Source organism: Oculina patagonica, chromosome 6, assembly GCF_052425735.1.
Source record: "Oculina patagonica isolate OP01 chromosome 6, crgOcupat, whole genome shotgun sequence".
NCBI classification, from domain to species: Eukaryota; Metazoa; Cnidaria; class Anthozoa; order Scleractinia; family Oculinidae; genus Oculina; species Oculina patagonica.
The window spans coordinates 32,658,656-32,676,503 of record NC_135763.1 but is presented as its reverse complement, the minus strand read 5'-3'; the positions used below and the strand labels follow the sequence as shown (position 1 = coordinate 32,676,503).

The 17,848-nt window shown below is 37.3% G+C and overlaps 1 protein-coding gene and 2 long non-coding RNA genes across 3 annotated transcripts in view; 2 read left to right on the top strand and 1 right to left on the bottom strand.

The window, feature by feature from the left end:
- The window catches only part of LOC144656658 (uncharacterized), a 523,850-nt gene extending 515,533 nt beyond the window's left edge, over positions 1-8,317 (top strand). Inside the window, exon 3 of the long non-coding RNA XR_013571345.1 lies at positions 7,772-8,317. This is a non-coding gene — a long non-coding RNA (uncharacterized LOC144656658). The remainder of the gene's footprint in view (positions 1-7,771) is intronic.
- Positions 60-7,774, top strand: LOC144656647 (26S proteasome regulatory subunit 7). Its single transcript, XM_078516894.1, has 14 exons — positions 60-179; positions 304-341; positions 935-1,016; positions 1,688-1,779; positions 2,161-2,300; positions 3,565-3,637; positions 3,723-3,818; positions 4,573-4,737; positions 5,244-5,331; positions 5,485-5,608; positions 5,719-5,797; positions 6,156-6,252; positions 6,908-6,969; positions 7,574-7,774. The coding sequence occupies exons 1-14, from the start codon at positions 107-109 to the stop codon at positions 7,667-7,669; spliced, it is 1,305 nt and encodes a 434-aa protein (XP_078373020.1). The 5' UTR covers positions 60-106; the 3' UTR covers positions 7,670-7,774.
- A 794-nt stretch (positions 8,318-9,111) lies between the features above and the next one.
- Positions 9,112-17,359, bottom strand: LOC144656659 (uncharacterized). Its single transcript, XR_013571346.1, has 3 exons — positions 17,200-17,359; positions 12,214-12,241; positions 9,112-11,097 (listed from the first exon to the last, which is right to left on the bottom strand). It is a non-coding gene; the product is annotated as an uncharacterized LOC144656659 (long non-coding RNA).
- Positions 17,360-17,848: the final 489 nt, after the last annotated feature.

Here is a 17,848-nt window from a genome sequence, read left to right as displayed (position 1 = left end):
GGGTTTGAAAAGGCTCACGGGAACAATGACAAAGCAGTCGGCAGTCATGCGCAGTGACATCATATTCCGCCATATTTAAAATTGTGAAGAGAATTTTTCGTTCAAAATGCCGGATTATTTGGGAAAAGATCAAAGAAAAACTAAAGATGACGACTCCAAAGACGATAAACCAATTCAAGGTATGTGATCTGCTGTGAAGTAATCTATTTAACGCAAAGAATGTTGTAGAAAACCAGTCGAAACATTGATGCACGTTGTCAAAAGTCATCTTTTTTATTAATTCTTTGTCGTCTTTTTTTCCAGTTCTGGATGAAGGGGATATCGAAATTCTAAAGACATATGTAAGTTTAATTCTATCGTGGATCACTTATGCCAACAGACAGACAAATTAAATCCTGATATGCACGGAAAGTTGATTTGTGAATGGCGATTTACTAAGCTTGTCACAGATTTGAGGATCCTTTAGTCTCCAGTATAAAATATAAGCTTAGACACCTCTGAGATTGAGACCTTAAAACACTCAAAATAAATGCTTTATGAAATTAACATGACATAAAAAAGGGTTTTTTCTTTTTCATAATGAAATTGTTTGTTTAAAAAATAATATCACTACAAGCCCAAGGATAACCTTTTTTAATGTGAATTATTTAATGTGAATTATTGCCAGTTTACATGTATTCAGTAGGGTTACTATTACATGTATTACTATCATGGTTTGACCCAAAGTAGCACATTACAAATGGTTTTACAGCCAACTTCCTCATTATTCACTGTAAATGTACAGTTGGAGTAGACAATGTTAAGCTATTTTGTCAGTTGTCTTGTTATCAAGCTGGTAATATGGTTGCAAATTATCTGTATAACTTCTTGTTTATGATGTAAGATAGAAATTTCTCCAAGTTGTTGCATCAAATGAGATTCTTTTCTTTAACAGGGTGCTGGTTTGTATAGCAGATCTATAAAAAAGGTAGAAGATGATATCCAAGGAGCATTAAAAAAAGTCAATGAATTAACAGGTAAATACTTATTACCTTAACCTTAGAGTTGCACCTTCATTCTTTGGGTCAGTTACATGTCTATATAAATACAGACCTCTCAAGTCTCACGATTTTGTCGTGAGACTCACGGTTTTCACTTCAATCTCACGATGAGAAACAGTAATCTCACAGTTAAACAGAGTAACAGGTCATTTGATAAGCGCCTGGTTTTAGGACTTTTTTGGTTATTTTTGTCCGTCAGTTGATCAATCTCCCGGTTTTTTACTGAAATCTCCAGATTTTTTGACCTCAATCTCCAGATTTCCAGTGCTTTGAGGTTGAGAGGTCTGTAAATATGGTTCTTTTTATGCATCTGTGTGGGAGGCGCGGTGGCCTAATGGTTAGCGCGCCGGACTCCGGAGCGAGCGTTCCGGGTTCGAGCCCTTTCCGAGGTCACTGTGTTGTGTTCTTGGGCAAGACACTTTACTTTCATAGTGCCTCTCTCCACCCAGGTGTATAAATGGGTGGAAACAGCTTGAGAGCTAAAGTTTCAATAAGTTCTTCTTTACTGTATTCAAACTGTTACCATGCTACATGTATGAGTTCTTTTCATCAACTTTATTTTTGCCTTTATTGCTCAAATATTCGGCAGAAACTGTCTTTAATATAAACAGTGTGTATGTATTTACAGTAGTACGTTGTTTTAACAGGTATCAAAGAATCTGACACTGGGCTAGCTCCTCCAGCTCTGTGGGATTTGGCCGCTGATAAACAAACTCTTCAGGGAGAACAGCCTCTGCAAGTATGTATGGACAGCCATAAAACAGTAGCTATAATTTCTAACATGTGCTACCAACTAATTATGTATTTTAAATATTACTTTATCATTGAAAGTAGATATGGAATGGACTTCCAAGCCTTACACCTTGCTACTGGAGATGTCATAGTTGGTACAGTCGAACCTCGATGTTACGAACCTCTATATAGCGAAGTCTTCAATAAATTATAACAAACGATATTCTTTCCCCCAGTAATAGTAAAATGTATGAGAAAGTACCTCAATATAACGCAACCTCGTTATAGCGAACAAATTTTGCCAGTGTTTGGCCTTTCGTTATATCGAGGTTCCACTGTAGTCCTATTTGAATGTGTTTATCATCTGTCATGTTGTTGTCCTCACCAGGTCGCAAGATGTACAAAGATAATAAATGCAGACACCGATGATGCTAAGTATGTGATAAATGTCAAACAATTTGCCAAGTTTGTGGTGGATCTTGGAGATCAAGTGGCTCCAACAGACATTGAAGAAGGAATGAGAGTTGGGTATGTATGATCATTCATATGTCATTAACAGAAGTTACTATAAAAAACAATTGGTTCATATTATCACATGCACTATCAAGTTATGGTGCATGCAGCAAGTTTGGAGAGCACGAAAGAAGCGTAAGATTTGCTAGCCGAGAGCAACCCTATCTTCTTGTGTGCTCTCCAAACTATCTGCCTGGACCACAACTTGCTAGTCAGTGTACAGCTAAAAGCATGAACATAATAACAATAATAATAATGTTCTTTATCCAGGAAGCTCACATCACCAAAGGTGTTATTCAGTGAGGCCCTGCAAAATAATAGTTCAAATTCAAAATTAAAAGATTAAAAAATAGTTTAAGAATTAAAAAAGTTACAAGATAAAAAATGTATAGTATTAAAGTTCAAATATAAAAGGCATAGGATAAAAAATTTAGCTAAAAACTACATTCTTCAGGGCTTGCTTAAAAAGTAAAATTTATTGACTTAATGTCAAGCTTATTCCAATCTGCAAGTCCTTGGTATAAAAGGCGTTGCTTGCCATAATTACGTCTAATGTTCGGTATTTGTTTTTAAGGGGGGGGGGGGGGTCGTGCTCCCCTCTCCCCCTTTAAAATATGTGTCACATATATAAAAAACAAATTCACGATCTTTTTTTTTTTAATATTTTTTCCCCCCTCACAATATAATTTTTTCCCTATTTTCCCCCCCCACGGACAAATTTTTCCCCTTTCCCCTTTCCCCCAAAAACCCCTTTCCCCCCTCTTGTAACATTGCTGGTGGAAACATACATCAAAACACTTGTGCTAGAAATTTAAATTCTAGCAAAGTAATTTGCTCATGCTATCAGCATGCACTTTTGGATAACGGTGCATGCCTACATAAACTGAATATGATTGCACTGCCCTGAAAACTGTGTTGCAGTTATTTTTTCCCTTCACTAAGGCAACCTTTAGTTTGCTGTATAAACTTTTTATTTAAAGTGTACAGTATGACACGAAATCTTTGGCTTTTTCTTTCGTTGTTGATTAATGGATTGATAGTTGTCTCCTCCTTGCCTCCGCCTCCTCTTGTCATCCGTGGTCCAGGTGAGGACGCTTCCGTGGGGTGGCGGTCGTCCGCCTTCGTCTCTTTGTGTCGTGGCTGGGGCCGGGGTGACGGAAAAGTTTTAATTTTTTCCTTTCTGTTGGGCAATACGCGTCATTACACTTTAACTACATGTTGTTTGTTGTACTTGTACATTATTTTTTTTAATATTGTCATGTATTGATTTATTTCTTAGGGTTGACAGAAACAAATACCAAATTCATATACCACTGCCACCAAAGATCGACCCTACTGTCACCATGATGCAGGTACTTTTTGCTGAAAGGATTATTTACATGTAGACGTAACTATTTGCCTGCAGAATAGGAGCTAACTGTCTGCATTTTGTCACAGGTTGAGGAGAAGCCAGATGTGACTTATTCAGATGTAGGAGGTTGCAAGGAACAGATTGAAAAGCTCAGAGAAGTTGTAGAAACTCCACTTCTTCATGTAAGAAAGGCTTTTATGTTACCCAAACTGGTTGCTTTTCAGAATTAACTGTGTGTCTCTTATATTCTGACTACATTACACAAGACATTTAATGTGAAAGTTTATTGAGGTTGTGCCAGTCAGTCATCTGATGCAAGACAATCTGATTACAGTGTGAACTGTGCAGAGAAAAACTATTATTTTCATGAATATCAAAAGGCGTGCTATGCCAGATACGAAAAACCACAAAAAACCACCCTTTATAAGTGGCCAAAAATAGTGGAAACGTATTACTCATCTAATGCAGCAGCCCGAGACCCTGAGGAAAGGGTACAACTTAACACACTATATATAACATTTTACAGTTACAACCTTTAGTCCTAAATGACCTAAATCTCTTGCCAAAATGTAAAGTCTATATATGTTCCAAGAACATCTCATAACAACCCACAAATCTCTCAATCGTGCCGTCAGAATATTAATTTCTGACTAATTCATTCATTCAAATGTCAAAAATTGTTTGGTTCCAGAAAATGTTCAAACTCCCTGCAGAGAAGGGATTGGAAATTCCTTGGGGTAGGAGGGGTCTCCAAAACCAAAACATTTATGAATGAGGCTTAACAGGACATTCCAGAGGGGTGGGGGAGTCTTTGGAAAAATTCCTTCCATGGGGGAGGTGTGGATAATTTTTGGAACAACTCATTACATTTTTATTCATAGAAGCCTTTTTTGTAACATTTCACTGTATTTACCAGTCAATTTTTTTTATCTACAGCCTGAACGGTTTGTCAATCTAGGTATCGAGCCTCCCAAAGGAGTTCTTCTATTTGGTCCACCAGGGACAGGAAAAACACTTTGTGCCAGAGCTGTGGCAAACAGAACTGATGCTTGTTTCATTCGTGTGATTGGATCAGAACTGGTTCAGAAATATGTTGGAGAGGTTAGTGGTCATCTCTGAACTGTTGATCAATTTCTGACTTCTCTATAGGATGACAGGAACAGGTTAAGAAGTTAGGTTGTGAGAATAAAGGGATCGGTCATAAAAGGAAACCTGTCTTGATGTTCTACCAAGTTCTCACAACTGAAAATATGAAAAATGTTTGAAGAATGCTGAGAAGAATTACACTGTCAAACAGATAGGTTTCAAAGATTCGAAAAATCATCATAATTGAAAAAAAAATCATCATAGTTGAAAATCATCATAATTAGGAAATACATTTTGTAAATTTTCTCAGTCATTTGCTTGACCTCAACTTGTAGGCAACGGGCTATGTCTGGATGTACACCAAATTTTTAGAACTTCCATTTAAGAAATGGTTAGCATTAATTGAGGGGAAATTTATATTCCAAGATTGGAAATGCAAGGGTTGCAGTTATTTTTCTTTAATTTACAGGAAATTAAGTCAATGTTTGATAAATTAATATCAATGTGTTTATGTCGTTTAGGGAGCAAGAATGGTCCGTGAATTGTTTGAAATGGCAAGAACAAAGAAAGCCTGCATCATTTTCTTTGATGAAATTGATGCCATTGGAGGTAACAATTCTTGCATTTTTTTTGCAATAAGTTTTATTAATATCATTTTGATCTGCTCATTAATTTCGGATCCCGGAATCTGGTATTGAATTTCCCCCCTCCCCTAACTAAAAAAGACTTGGACTCATAGTGTGTGTCTTTACTGTTTTCTAGGTACTCGTTTTGATGATGGCGCCGGTGGTGATAATGAAGTGCAGCGAACAATGTTGGAGCTTATTAATCAACTGGATGGGTTTGATCCGCGAGGAAACATTAAGGTTCTCATGGCAACGAATCGGTAGGGAGAGGACATTTTGCTGTACTTTTCTCGATAGTTATTCCTCTAGCCTCTTTTTATAAAATAACATTGGAAGATATTACAAATTATTTGTTGTTATTGTTTTGCAGACCTGATACACTTGATCCAGCTCTAACCAGGCCAGGACGACTGGACAGAAAAATCGAGTTTAGTCTTCCAGATTTAGAGGTACATACATGTGCATTTGTTTGCTTTGAATATATATTATCAACAGATGAAAGGAAAAATTTCACTCAATACAGCATTTACAAGCTTCCTCTGCAGACAACTGTACAGCGCAAGTTTGGTAGACTGTCCACAGCCCTCTATTTTTTCGTGTTTTTTTGGATCGATGAGCGCGCGCTCGCTTCGTTTGCTTTTTTGCCTTGAAAAATCGATAGGCTGTGGACAGTCTACGAGTTTAGAAACCAGAATTCACAGTTCTCTTTCATGAGATTCAATACCAGTCTTCCTTGTGCATGTGATCAAGGCAATAGTTGCCTATGAATTTTCCTTATGTTTTTACGATTTATTTTTTCTTTTGCAGGGCAGAGCTCATATATTTAAAATCCACGCTAGATCTATGAGTGTAGAACGTGATATTCGGTACGAATTACTGGCAAGGCTGTGCCCTAATACCACAGGTCAGTAAGGCCTTTAACAGGGAATGTTCCCTCAGTTCGTAGAAACGGAAATTTTTAATTCGAACTAAACAGAATACAATTTCTTAACAAGAATTCTTGCCAAATTACAGTGGAATAAGAGCTAAACTGGGAATGTAAACTGAGTGAATTCAAGGTTGCCCTTATTGTAATCCATTTCCATCCTAGCCATCGTTAGTCATTCTTACTTCTTAAAGTCCCGGTAATACGGGCAACATTTTTGTTCAACTTGTCTCGCAACATTGTTGCATTGCAAGTTGAACAAGTTGTTGCCCGTATTACTACCGCGCGCTCAACTTGTCTCGCAACAAATTTCGGTGTTGCAAGTTGCAGCAACATGTTGCATAAAGTAGAACCGAGTTCTACTTTTTGCAACAATTTTTTTCAACTTGCAATGCAACAATGATGCGAGACAAGTTGAACAAAAATGTTGCCCGTATTACCGGGCCTTATGGGCTCTTGTCATTTGTCAAATACTCTACTACAAAATCAAATTATTATTGTAGGGCTTACTATGGCCTTGGTCTGTTTATGTGTTCTTAAATCAATACCGAAATCTTTCAAGATACTTTTCACAGTGTTGCACTCTGTCAGTGTTCTGGTACATAAATCAACGTCTTTTTCCTCTGGTCTTCAGGTGCTGAAATCCGCAGTGTTTGTACAGAAGCTGGCATGTTCGCCATTCGATCAAGGAGAAAAGTACGTGAAAAACATACTTATTTGTTTTAGTCTGTCTTTTTATTAATTCTAGTGCAGCTGGCAATTCAAGGGCATTTAGCCCCTTGTAAGATTATTAAAACTTTCTTCAAACCAGCAACAAATTTAAAATCGACTACTCAATTGGAATTGCGGTTGTTTCGCCAACGAGTTGTTTAGCCAACGACCCGTTCGCCAACGTCCTAAGTTGTTTCGCCAACGGCTTAAGTCGCTTCGCCAACGTACTTCTGGTCAACTCGCCAACGTCAAATATTCAGTGAAAAGCTTTTCACTGATGTTTGTAATGCAATCCGTCCTGATCCTAATATCCCACGGAGTTTCAGTCACTGTCAGTTTCGCTTGACTGACCTTCAATCAATTTACATGTTGTTGATGCGCGTAGCACAAATATCATTAACGACCATTAACGGTATTTTTCAACGTGAAAATTGACTGATGTCCTCAGCTATCTCAATTCTCGCGCGAAGCACAGCAGGTGCAAGTCTGTAGCTTGAGTTAACTCTTGTTTTCAGTGTGTAGCTTTTGTCTTCACATGAATACCATTTTACACAACCTTTGACTGTCTGTTTTACTTTGTCTATCACAGGTCGCTACAGAGAAAGACTTCCTTGAAGCAGTAAACAAAGTTATCAAGGCTTATGCAAAGTTTAGTGCCACTCCACGCTACATGACCTACAACTAGACAGAAAATCTACGGAAGGAAAAAAGTGATAGAACTGTACCAGAAATTGCCATCATGAAGATTTCAGTTGGGTTTTGCGTCCCTCAAGTTGAGCATTTAAAGGGTTTTTCTTAATAACCCATTCAAGTGCTTAGTTTATGTTTTCGTAGCAAGCGGATGACAAGTCGAACTAACTGAAGAGAATGTATATGTTATGTGTCGCGTATACATGTACGTTTTGTAAAAAAGTAAAGTGTTTGCAAATCACGATAGAGTCGTTAGTTACTGGGAAGTCCTCAGTCTAACCACATGCAGTAGCCTTGCATGTGCATATATAATTGTGAGGTCGAGGATGTGCCGTGGTTGCGTTTTCAATTCAACCATAGCCAAATACTGCTTATGAAAATGGAACGAGCCGGATTGTGGCCATTTTTCCGTTAAAAGGCCTCTACCTGGACTCCCTGGACACATGAATCCGACCTTTCTTGTTGACCAGTTCTATGTACAGTCCGCAGACACTTACTAAGTACAAAAAATAACGACTTGTCACTAGCAACCAGCCTGTGAGAAATCTTCCTGTTCACGTGATATATCAAACACGAGAGACAGCGTTTCATCGGGAGATCCAAACACCGAGAAGAGACTTGAAAATACGACGCACAGCGGAGTATTTTTGACGAAATACGAGGTGTCACTGGAAAAGTTGAAAATTTACATAGTATGTAAATAACATGTAAATAACATGTAAAGACACTGTAAAGGATGATTTACATAGTTTTTACCCTTTTACATGTTCTTCTCAAAACATGTCAAAAACATGTAAATATTTGAAGTAAAACATGTAAAAACACAGAACATCATGTAAATTTCCCGAACGAAAGACCACGGACCATGTAAATAACATGTATATTTATCCGATCAACACTGTAAAAAGCATGTAAAAACATTTATACCTGATGCTTATAAATAGACTGAACATGTAAAAACCATGGAAATTGACAAAGGGGGCCTGTTTGGAAACATGTAAAAACCATGTAAATTGACAATGGGGGCCTGTTTGGAAACATGTAAAAACCATGTAAATTGACAAAGGGGGCCTGTTTAGAAACATGTAAATTGACAAAGGGGGCCTGATTGAAACATGTAAATACCCTGGAAATCGACAAAGGGGGCCTGTTTGGAAACATGTAAATTGACAAAGGGGGCCTGATTGAAACATGTAAATACCCTGAAAATCGACAAAGGGGGCCTGTTTGAAACATGTAAAAAACATGGAAATTGACAAAGGAGGCCTGTTTGAAACATATAAAAAAACATGGAAATTGACAAAGGATGCCTGTTTGGAAACATGTAAAAGCATAGAAATTGACAAAGGGGGCCTGTTTGAAAAATATAAAAAACATGGAAATTGACAAAGGGGACCTGCCTAGCCCCTGTAATTAAAATGAAGAACAGAATGCCTGGCACTGTTTTCTTTTATTCGTCTAGAACCTTTTCTTGATACTATCCTAACTACATTCATTTTCAGTACGTCAGTGCATATATTTTTCCAGTTAATAATAATACATACAAATGATTTTATACCCCATAAGTAATCTTGTCTTCTAAGTAATCTGCATGTATCTTGCAATAAAGCATGTATATATAGCTTGGAATATTCTTTATAAATATAATAAAAATTAGCATTTCATTCAGAATAAAATGATTTAGATCGTATAGTTTTGTATAGTTTTTTTTCAGTTCAAATAAAGCAGTTTTACTAGGTCAAAATTGCTGATACCAATTATTTCAACTTCACATAATCATTATGGAAAACAATAAAGATTAAGATAAATTTATGCATGATTAATTGATAGAACTGTCTAATAACATGTCAGTGACTTCATTTCCAAATAGTAATAATACTACTCCTCTATTGCAAAGGCCCACTTTGATCCTGCATGTTGCACTGGTGTTTGCTTTTCTCTTAAAAAGCCAATCTCTTTTGCTTGGCATGTGCCCCGATTTATCCCATGTTCCTCTACTGAAGTGTCTTCATGCACTCAATATGAAGTGAATTATGCAATAGCTAAGCATATGTATGAAAATGTACCATATCATGAAAGACATGTATTGTAGGATGAAAATGAGCCTTTAAAAGTTATACTATGGGTAAGATATTGATCACTTTTATTCATAGGCGTAAATGGTCTTTTTGAATAACCGCATAAAATATACTTTACAGTAACTGAAGGGTTGGAAATGAAACCATGGTATTTCAGGATTAAATTTTTGTTGAATGTTTTTCTTTTGCTTCAATTCATGTAATGTTTGGCACATGATTTTGCTTTCAGCCCTTCAGTTACTACCACAACCCTTCCATATCATAAAACTATGAAATCAAACGAATAATAAACATTGCAGAACCTTTTGCACAATGATTTTGAACACTGAACAGCCAAGTTCACACTAGCCTGCGAGTAGGCTCACCTTAGAGCACGCACGAGAACGACTCTGCTAATTTTTCACTCCCACCCCGAAAACCGCAGGAATACTGACAAGCCAATTTAATTTCAAAGAAAGTAGAAGTTTGACAGGAATGTTGACAAGATATGACATTCATTGAGATATGAAATTTACTGGTGCCTCTTCACCAGTCTCCTCCCCACCATATTGCTGTGCCCACCAGTCGTGAGTGCCCCAAAGTATATTTCGTGCCCCAAGGTGAGCCTTCCCGCAGGGTAAGTTCAAACACCATTCATTGCTAAGCTATGTTAAAATTGTCCCAAAAAAATGCCTTGAATTTAAATTGTACAAAAGCTGATTTTTATCTTTGCTCGGTCGCTCTTGTTGTACATTTACAAGACCTTATTTTTAACTTTTCCTACCTACAGAGTGGGCGCTTATTCGAGGTGGGCACTTATTCGAGGTTGGGCGCTTAATCGAATAAACACTTAATTGTGAAAGTACAGACCTAAGACTGACACTGATGTAGAATAATTCTTCACCTTTAACAGTGGTTATTTGGCAAATGGTTTGGGTTCCAACCCTTCAACTACTATCATAGCACTACAATTGATAAAAAAGCTATGGCATCAAATAACCATAGTAGAACCTCTTGAATAATGATTTCAAACACTGACCAGCCTAGGTTCACTTAACACATTTATCACTGTAATTGTCAGGCTTTGTTAACATGGTCCTATTTAAAAACTGCCATCAATTCAAATAATTTGTACAAAAGTAGAACAAAACTGATGGAATAAATTTCCACCAGAAAACCACATGACATGTACATGTATGTACATCAACTGAACATTCAGCAAGATGCTTCATTGTGATGGTACAGACTTGATACTGACCCCGAGGTGAAACGATTTTACATCTTAACCACCTCTGGTTATTGCCACCTTTTTTAGTATTTGTATGTACAAGACTTCATCAGTGAAAGTGGTAGAGCCTTCTTTAACCTAACAACAAATTATAAAGAATCATTAGGAATGACATTCTGGTTAGATCAATGTTGTGGCTAAAAAATTTTCAAACCAATTTTTACTTTTCACTGTCTCATTTCTTAATATTATCTGAAACAAAAGAAAATAAAAATCAAAACCGGTTTGAAAAATTAAAGCCAACAAAGAGTTGAAATCACAACATCACCACTTCTGAACCTGCACATTAGGGACTTCAAGATAACTGGGAGGGCTGACCTTGAGAACAGCTGACTGGAAGTAATTTTTTACATGCAGACATTGCTCCATGTACATTGCCATCCAGTTGTTATCAAGGACGCGAGAAGTAGAGTTTTGCAGTCCACTGGTTGCACTCAAATATAAACTTTACACAAGAATAAGACCTTATGGTATCACAAAATTCATAAAAATATGCACATGTACAATTAAACATGTATTTTTTAAGCACTCTACAATGCACATTTGGACATGTAGGAATTTGTACTAGACCAGCTGTAAATGTACATGTAGCAAATTTCCTACAAAGTTGATTGCATGGTAAGCTATACTCATGACCACTGGACCACAGTGGCCAGCTGCCAACTGTCAGAATGTTTAAAGTACACTTTATGTTACCATTACCACTATTAATTATTTTAAGGCTAACCATAAACATGCTAACCAGAGTTTTAAAATTTAGGGCCACACAAAGTGCTGTTAAGGCCAACTGGAGTGCTATTTAGGCTACATTGTAAGTGCAATGCTATTAAGGCTAACAATAGTGCTACATGTACAGTGTAACCCCGATATAACGATATGCCAAGGGGGCAGTAAAATTATATCGTTATATCAAGGAATCGTTATATCAGGGTGCTGTCCTATACATTTTATTTTTGCCGGGACATAACATATTCATCGTTATATCGGGAATATTGAAGATCGTTATATCAGGGTTCCACTGTATTGAGGTTAACCAGGTTGTTATTTCGGCTAACCTCAGTCCTATTTGGGCTTACTGCAGTGCTATTCGACTTACAGAAAAAAGCCTTTGACTGCAGGTCATTAAGTCTACATTGGATTTAAAACTTTGATTAGCTGCTAGTCATTGAGACATAAATTGAGGCTTGTACTTACATGCCACTCTTGCTATCAACCCTTTCATCTGAAAATAATAACACATCCAAACAATTCAATGTCACTTCAGTACTCCCAACGTAACCAATTGAACATTCCATATTCAAACCCCATCGAACACCAATGGTTGATTGGGTGCGGTAATTGCACATAACCGTACTAAAATTAAAATTTGGTCCATCCAACAAAATGGAATGTTTGATTACGAACTCTTGCTTGTTTGTATATTATGCAGACATTTTGTATGGTGCACTACTGCCTATGTTTTGTTGTTGTTGTTTTTTTATTTATTTATTATTTTGTTTTTACTACTGCCTATGTTGCGGTGAATGAAACTGTGCAAGTTCTGTTTAAGTAGAAAAAATTGTTCTGTTTGAGTCTTATGGTGACTACAAGGCAGAAACCATTTCCTTCCCACCACTATAAAAAAGTAAACAAAAGTGCATATATCAGTATTTAACTGTTGTTTCGTTCTCTTATACAAAATATCAAGGCTGCTGCCTAAGGAAATTTTTTAGGAGCCCTTCGGGCTCCTAACTTCAAAATTTAGGAGCCCAGCTTAAGTTGCCGAAGACAAATCGGGGGGGGGGGGGGGGGGGTGGGGGTTACTTAGGCAAATATGTGGTCGACTATGTGGCCTAGGAGAGGGGCCCAGGGATTGAACCTTCCCCCGACATTATTGCTATAATATACCCGAATGTCCCCTAGGGGTACTCCCTATAGTGGACTACCGTATTTATTCGATTAAGTGCCCTGGGCGCTTATTAAATTTTTGGATCTTGAGGGTGGGCGCATTCAAGGTGGGTGCTTATTCGAGGCTGGGCACTTAATAAATTTTCACCATTTTTTGCAAGTAGTACGTTTATTTTGCAAGAAAACAATGTATAACACTATTATAATTAAACGTGAAGGTGTACGTAAGCTGAATTTTAAATGTTCATTAAAAAACTTTCAGTAAAAAAATAAAAAATTCGGTCTTCGGGATAGTCTCTTTGTAGTACTTAGTCAATTTTAATCTCAACTTCAACAATAATCAAAATTCCTTTTATGCCCTCATTTTAGGAGGGTGGGGGTGGGCGCTTATTTGAGGCTGGGCGCTTATTGACTTTTCCTACCTATAGGGTGGGCGCTTATTCGAGGTTGGGTGCTTAATTGAATAAATACGGTATATGGGGAGGTTCCATCCAACAGGGATACCTTTTTCAGGCTCCAGGTATATAAAAGGGTGGGGATTTCACCTGGGGGGGGGGGGGGGGGCACTCCCACACATGAGCTATATAGGTATGTGCCGCTGTGAAGGGTATGGTTTTCAAGCAGTTTAGTGTGGGATAGGGTAAAGAAATTTCAGAGAGTTTTGGTCTAGAAAAGGGTAGCATTTGCCGGGAAACCGATCGACGGTATGACGAATATAGTCCAGAAACTCGGAAGAGAAAGAGGCTTTCCTAAACGTAAATAAAATCATCGCGGCATCGTTGTTCACAGATGGTTTTCAATTAAAACACTGATAATGATACAGTTCTAACAAAATGCAAGTCTGGGATAGGGTAGGGATTTTCAGTGTCTAGTCTAGTATAGAGTTGCAAAAATCTGCTGAACATGGTCTGGTATAGGGTAAGGGCTTTAAATTCCCAGCGGCACACCCCCACCCAAAAATATACCGGGTGCCCCCCCCCCCCCCCCCCGGGAGATTTCATGAGTTGGACTATATAAAAGGGGAGGGAAAACTGGTTTTAAAGTATTAAAAGAACCCTTCATAATGCTTGAACAGACCCACCAAATGATCAAGTCATTTAATAAGTCTTTTAAAGTGTTATTATTCAAGTGAAAAATAAGTAAAAAGATGTAGTATTCCTTCTGTTGGTATGTGAAAGGGGTGTCATCTTCATGAGGGGCCATATGGTTTCTAAAAGGGTAAGGGGCGCTTTCACATACCAAAAATGGCAAACCTCGTTCATGAGATCCTGGGAATGAGGTTGCAGAAAGGGTATATAAAAAGGGTAAGGGTACCCTGGGGCAGAGCCTCCCCATAAAACTGTTTTTTACTCTGCAGCAACCTAAGAGACCCAGAGGAAAGAAGTTTGATAAGTCATCAATATCAGCAATATATATTAACTCTCCCCTCTGTGGGTTAAATCACTAGCTGGGCTGGGAGAAATAAACCAACAATGAAAACTGACATGCATTTAGTTGAAAGCACGAAGGGTTAATTCATTTGTTAAGCCAGTGCCAGTCTGAGTGCATTTCATGTACTTTCATTAGTTTTTTCACATAGAAAATCAATGAACAGGAAGCAGGAAAATCCAGTTCAATTAATATTTTAGTAATCAAGGTTAAAAAAGAAGCAATAATTAAGCAGGTCAATTTTTCCTAGGTTTAGAAAAAGGCAATCAGAAGTCAAAAACACCTGTGTAAACACTTTAATTAAGTTATGATCTTATCTTTGTTACATGATAACCAGTTGACAAAAATAGAACAGAAAATTTAAATTGTGAAAACACTTCAAATTACTTAACTCATCAAATAAGTTGTTTATAAAATTAATGTAGTAACAAAAGCAATTCATTTTATTCAAACTGAACATCTGAGCAGGCAAAAAGCACTGAGGTTTCCAGCACAAAAATTTGCTAGTTACGGATCAATGCCCGAGAATGCTCCTCATTATAAATGCGAAAACATGAAACAGTTTGTTGAAAATAACAACCTTAGTCCACAAAAAAGCGGCAGCAGATATGAAATGTCACGTGAAAAGAAAGAGGCATACACTTTATGTTCATTCTAAAGTTAAGCGTTCAATGCTTTATAGATTAAGCTGAATTACATGTAAAACACGCCACATAAGTTTGTGTACACATCACGATATTTGCACGTTGTTTTACGTAAGTTTAAGCCTGTCGGAAAGGTTTTTGTATCAAGCGTTTGCAGATTAAAATTATTTCAGACCTGATCCATGACTGCAGTAGCAAACAGATTGATTTCACTTTTGAATCTGTAAATATTTCTTCAGATTCACTTCGAAAATTCTCCGAAACGTCAACGAAGCAAATGAAACGTAATCCAGAACATAACACATTCCATATTTGGAAGTTAGACCCAGTCCTAAACACTTGAAAGCGAATGGTTTTCGAAGTTGCTAAATTTTGCAAAGACACGTTACGTACTTGATACGCTAAATGCGAACAATTTTAGCGTTTCCGTTTAAAATGAAGCAGTTTTTTGTTTTAAATGGGATTTTTTATGCCAATGAAACAAGGTTACAAGGAAAATGAAGTCAAAGGATGGGAGTGGAAGATCAATGTTTAGGCGCCCATGCGGGCTCCTTGAACAAAAATTCAGTCGCCCGCACTCGTAACTTAGGCGCCCCTGGCGACCGGGCGCCCGTTAGGCAGCAGCCTTGAATATGTATAAACAAACATTGACACTGGGTTTAATTAGTCCTGCATGTTTTACTTATCAAGAGATGGATTCCGAACAAAGTCGAATCACATTGAGTTTGGTTGTGTTAGGTTGTGTATGATTGGTTCCCCGGGGTATCCAATCCAACAAAATCGAATCAAAAATCAATCGAACCCAATCGAACACCAATCGTTCGATTGGGTTTGGTAATCGAACAAAATTAAACATCTATTTTGCTGTGAGTCCGATTTTCGAACCAATCGAACATAATCAAACACAGTCAAACTCAATCGGGTTTGATCTAGTTCTGAATCTTTCTCTTGATAAGTAAATCACGCAGGACTAATCAAAATCAACTTTTATTGAATGGAATAAACATAAAAACGTCCAAATATCGAACTGAATGTCAATGTTTAGTAAAATATATTTGGTAGAAGAGAACAGAAGGACGGTAAAATAACTGAAATGCACTATTGTTTACATTTCTATATTAGAAGGAAGGATATGGTTTCTTTCCTGCAGTTTTTACCGTTACACTCAAACAGAAGTTGCACCATTTCATTCACTGCAACACAGGCAATCAGTGTGTTCAATATGTGAAGAATCATTATAGGGAGCCAAAACGCTGCCGCCATCAGACTGTCTTAGCCCTCAAGGGCAGCCAAAAGCGACGTTGATAGGAGAAGAGCAATTTCCAGCATAACAATTACATTGGAGGAAGTGCTTACTATCAACATGGATGACAAAAATAATAAGTGAACAAGTAAAATAATTTTTTTCTTAAGATCAAAATCATCGTAATAAGCAAAAAACTTGCACGCAAAATTGACTTCAGTTTCGGACGAGAACGTTGTTCGACTGCCCCAGCTGTGGCTCTTGAAATCAATCGATATGTACGCAGTATAAATCAATATATACGCAGTATAAACAAACAGGAGTTCGGTAATCGAACTTTTGATTGAGTTTGATTGACCAAATTTTATTGTGAGTTTGATTATGTACGATTACCGAACCCAATCGAACAATTGGTGTTCGATTGAGTTCGATTAACGAACATTCGATTGGATACCCTGGGAATAACCGAACTCACAGCAAAATAGACGTTCGATTTTTTTCGACTAACAAAACCAATCGAATGAGTTTGATATGCCAGGAGTACTATATAGATAAGATTGATAAATACTGCTAAATACTTTTGGTGATAATTTTAAAGCTGTTTTAGTTTGCTTTATAATTTGCCAGTTGAAAACCTCACTGAGTTTAAACTGTTGCAAATCGGCAAAATAATAATTACTATACATATAATAACATGAATAAATAAGCCTTGCACTCTTAAATTATATAAGCTTATATTTAAAATAAAACATGTTGAACAGTCCTGTGTTGACATCTCTATATGTACACGCAATTATTCAATTTATTCTAACAATAACTTCATGTTTAAGAAGTGCTGAATTATACGTATAAAGTGCAAGAACAAACACGAAATTCTACATTTTGAACTTCTATTAAAATATTAAAACCAATCTCATCTAGAAGCTACATAGAGGAAATCAACCAAAACATGATTTGAACGGTCATATATAAGCTTACCTTGGCAAGAAACTTGGCTAAAACAGGCGTATTGATTGGAGATCCGGTGAAAGAAGGCTCCATGCAGCTAATTTGGAAGTTATAAGGTCTTAAAGAGAGGAAAATTGCCCTTTTTAGCGAGATAAAAGGCCTCTCAATGATCGATCTTCGAACCGTTGAACCGAGCGCCAAAAAGCACCAGAGAGGACGCCGGGATTAATTTTCGTTCGCGCCAGTGCTTCTCGGCCTTACCTCTCGACCAGGTCAAACACGGCAAACGACCAATTTTACCGCCGTTCGCGTGCAAAATTTCCTTGTCTATAATATAAAGAAAACCAAAACGCATGTCTCGAAAAATATATAAGCTAAACTGTTGGACGCTAGCGTTTTCCCCCCACTGCTCCAGATTGTTTAAAATATTGTTAGACGAAGTCATAGTCGCCTTCGTTTTCTGCATCAAAAGGTTTATATTTATAATCTATTTCGCTTTTTGACATTAGTAAAAGATTTGTAACTAAGAGCTTTTGTAATGAGTTATGTTAAAAATGATATCAGTCGCTTAATTTCGTCTTGCGCTTCGTTCATCTAGATAATTAGTAAATAATAAAAACCCATTCAGGCGGTTGCATATTGGAGGATAATGCCCTTGGCTGAAAAAATGAACAGTTGA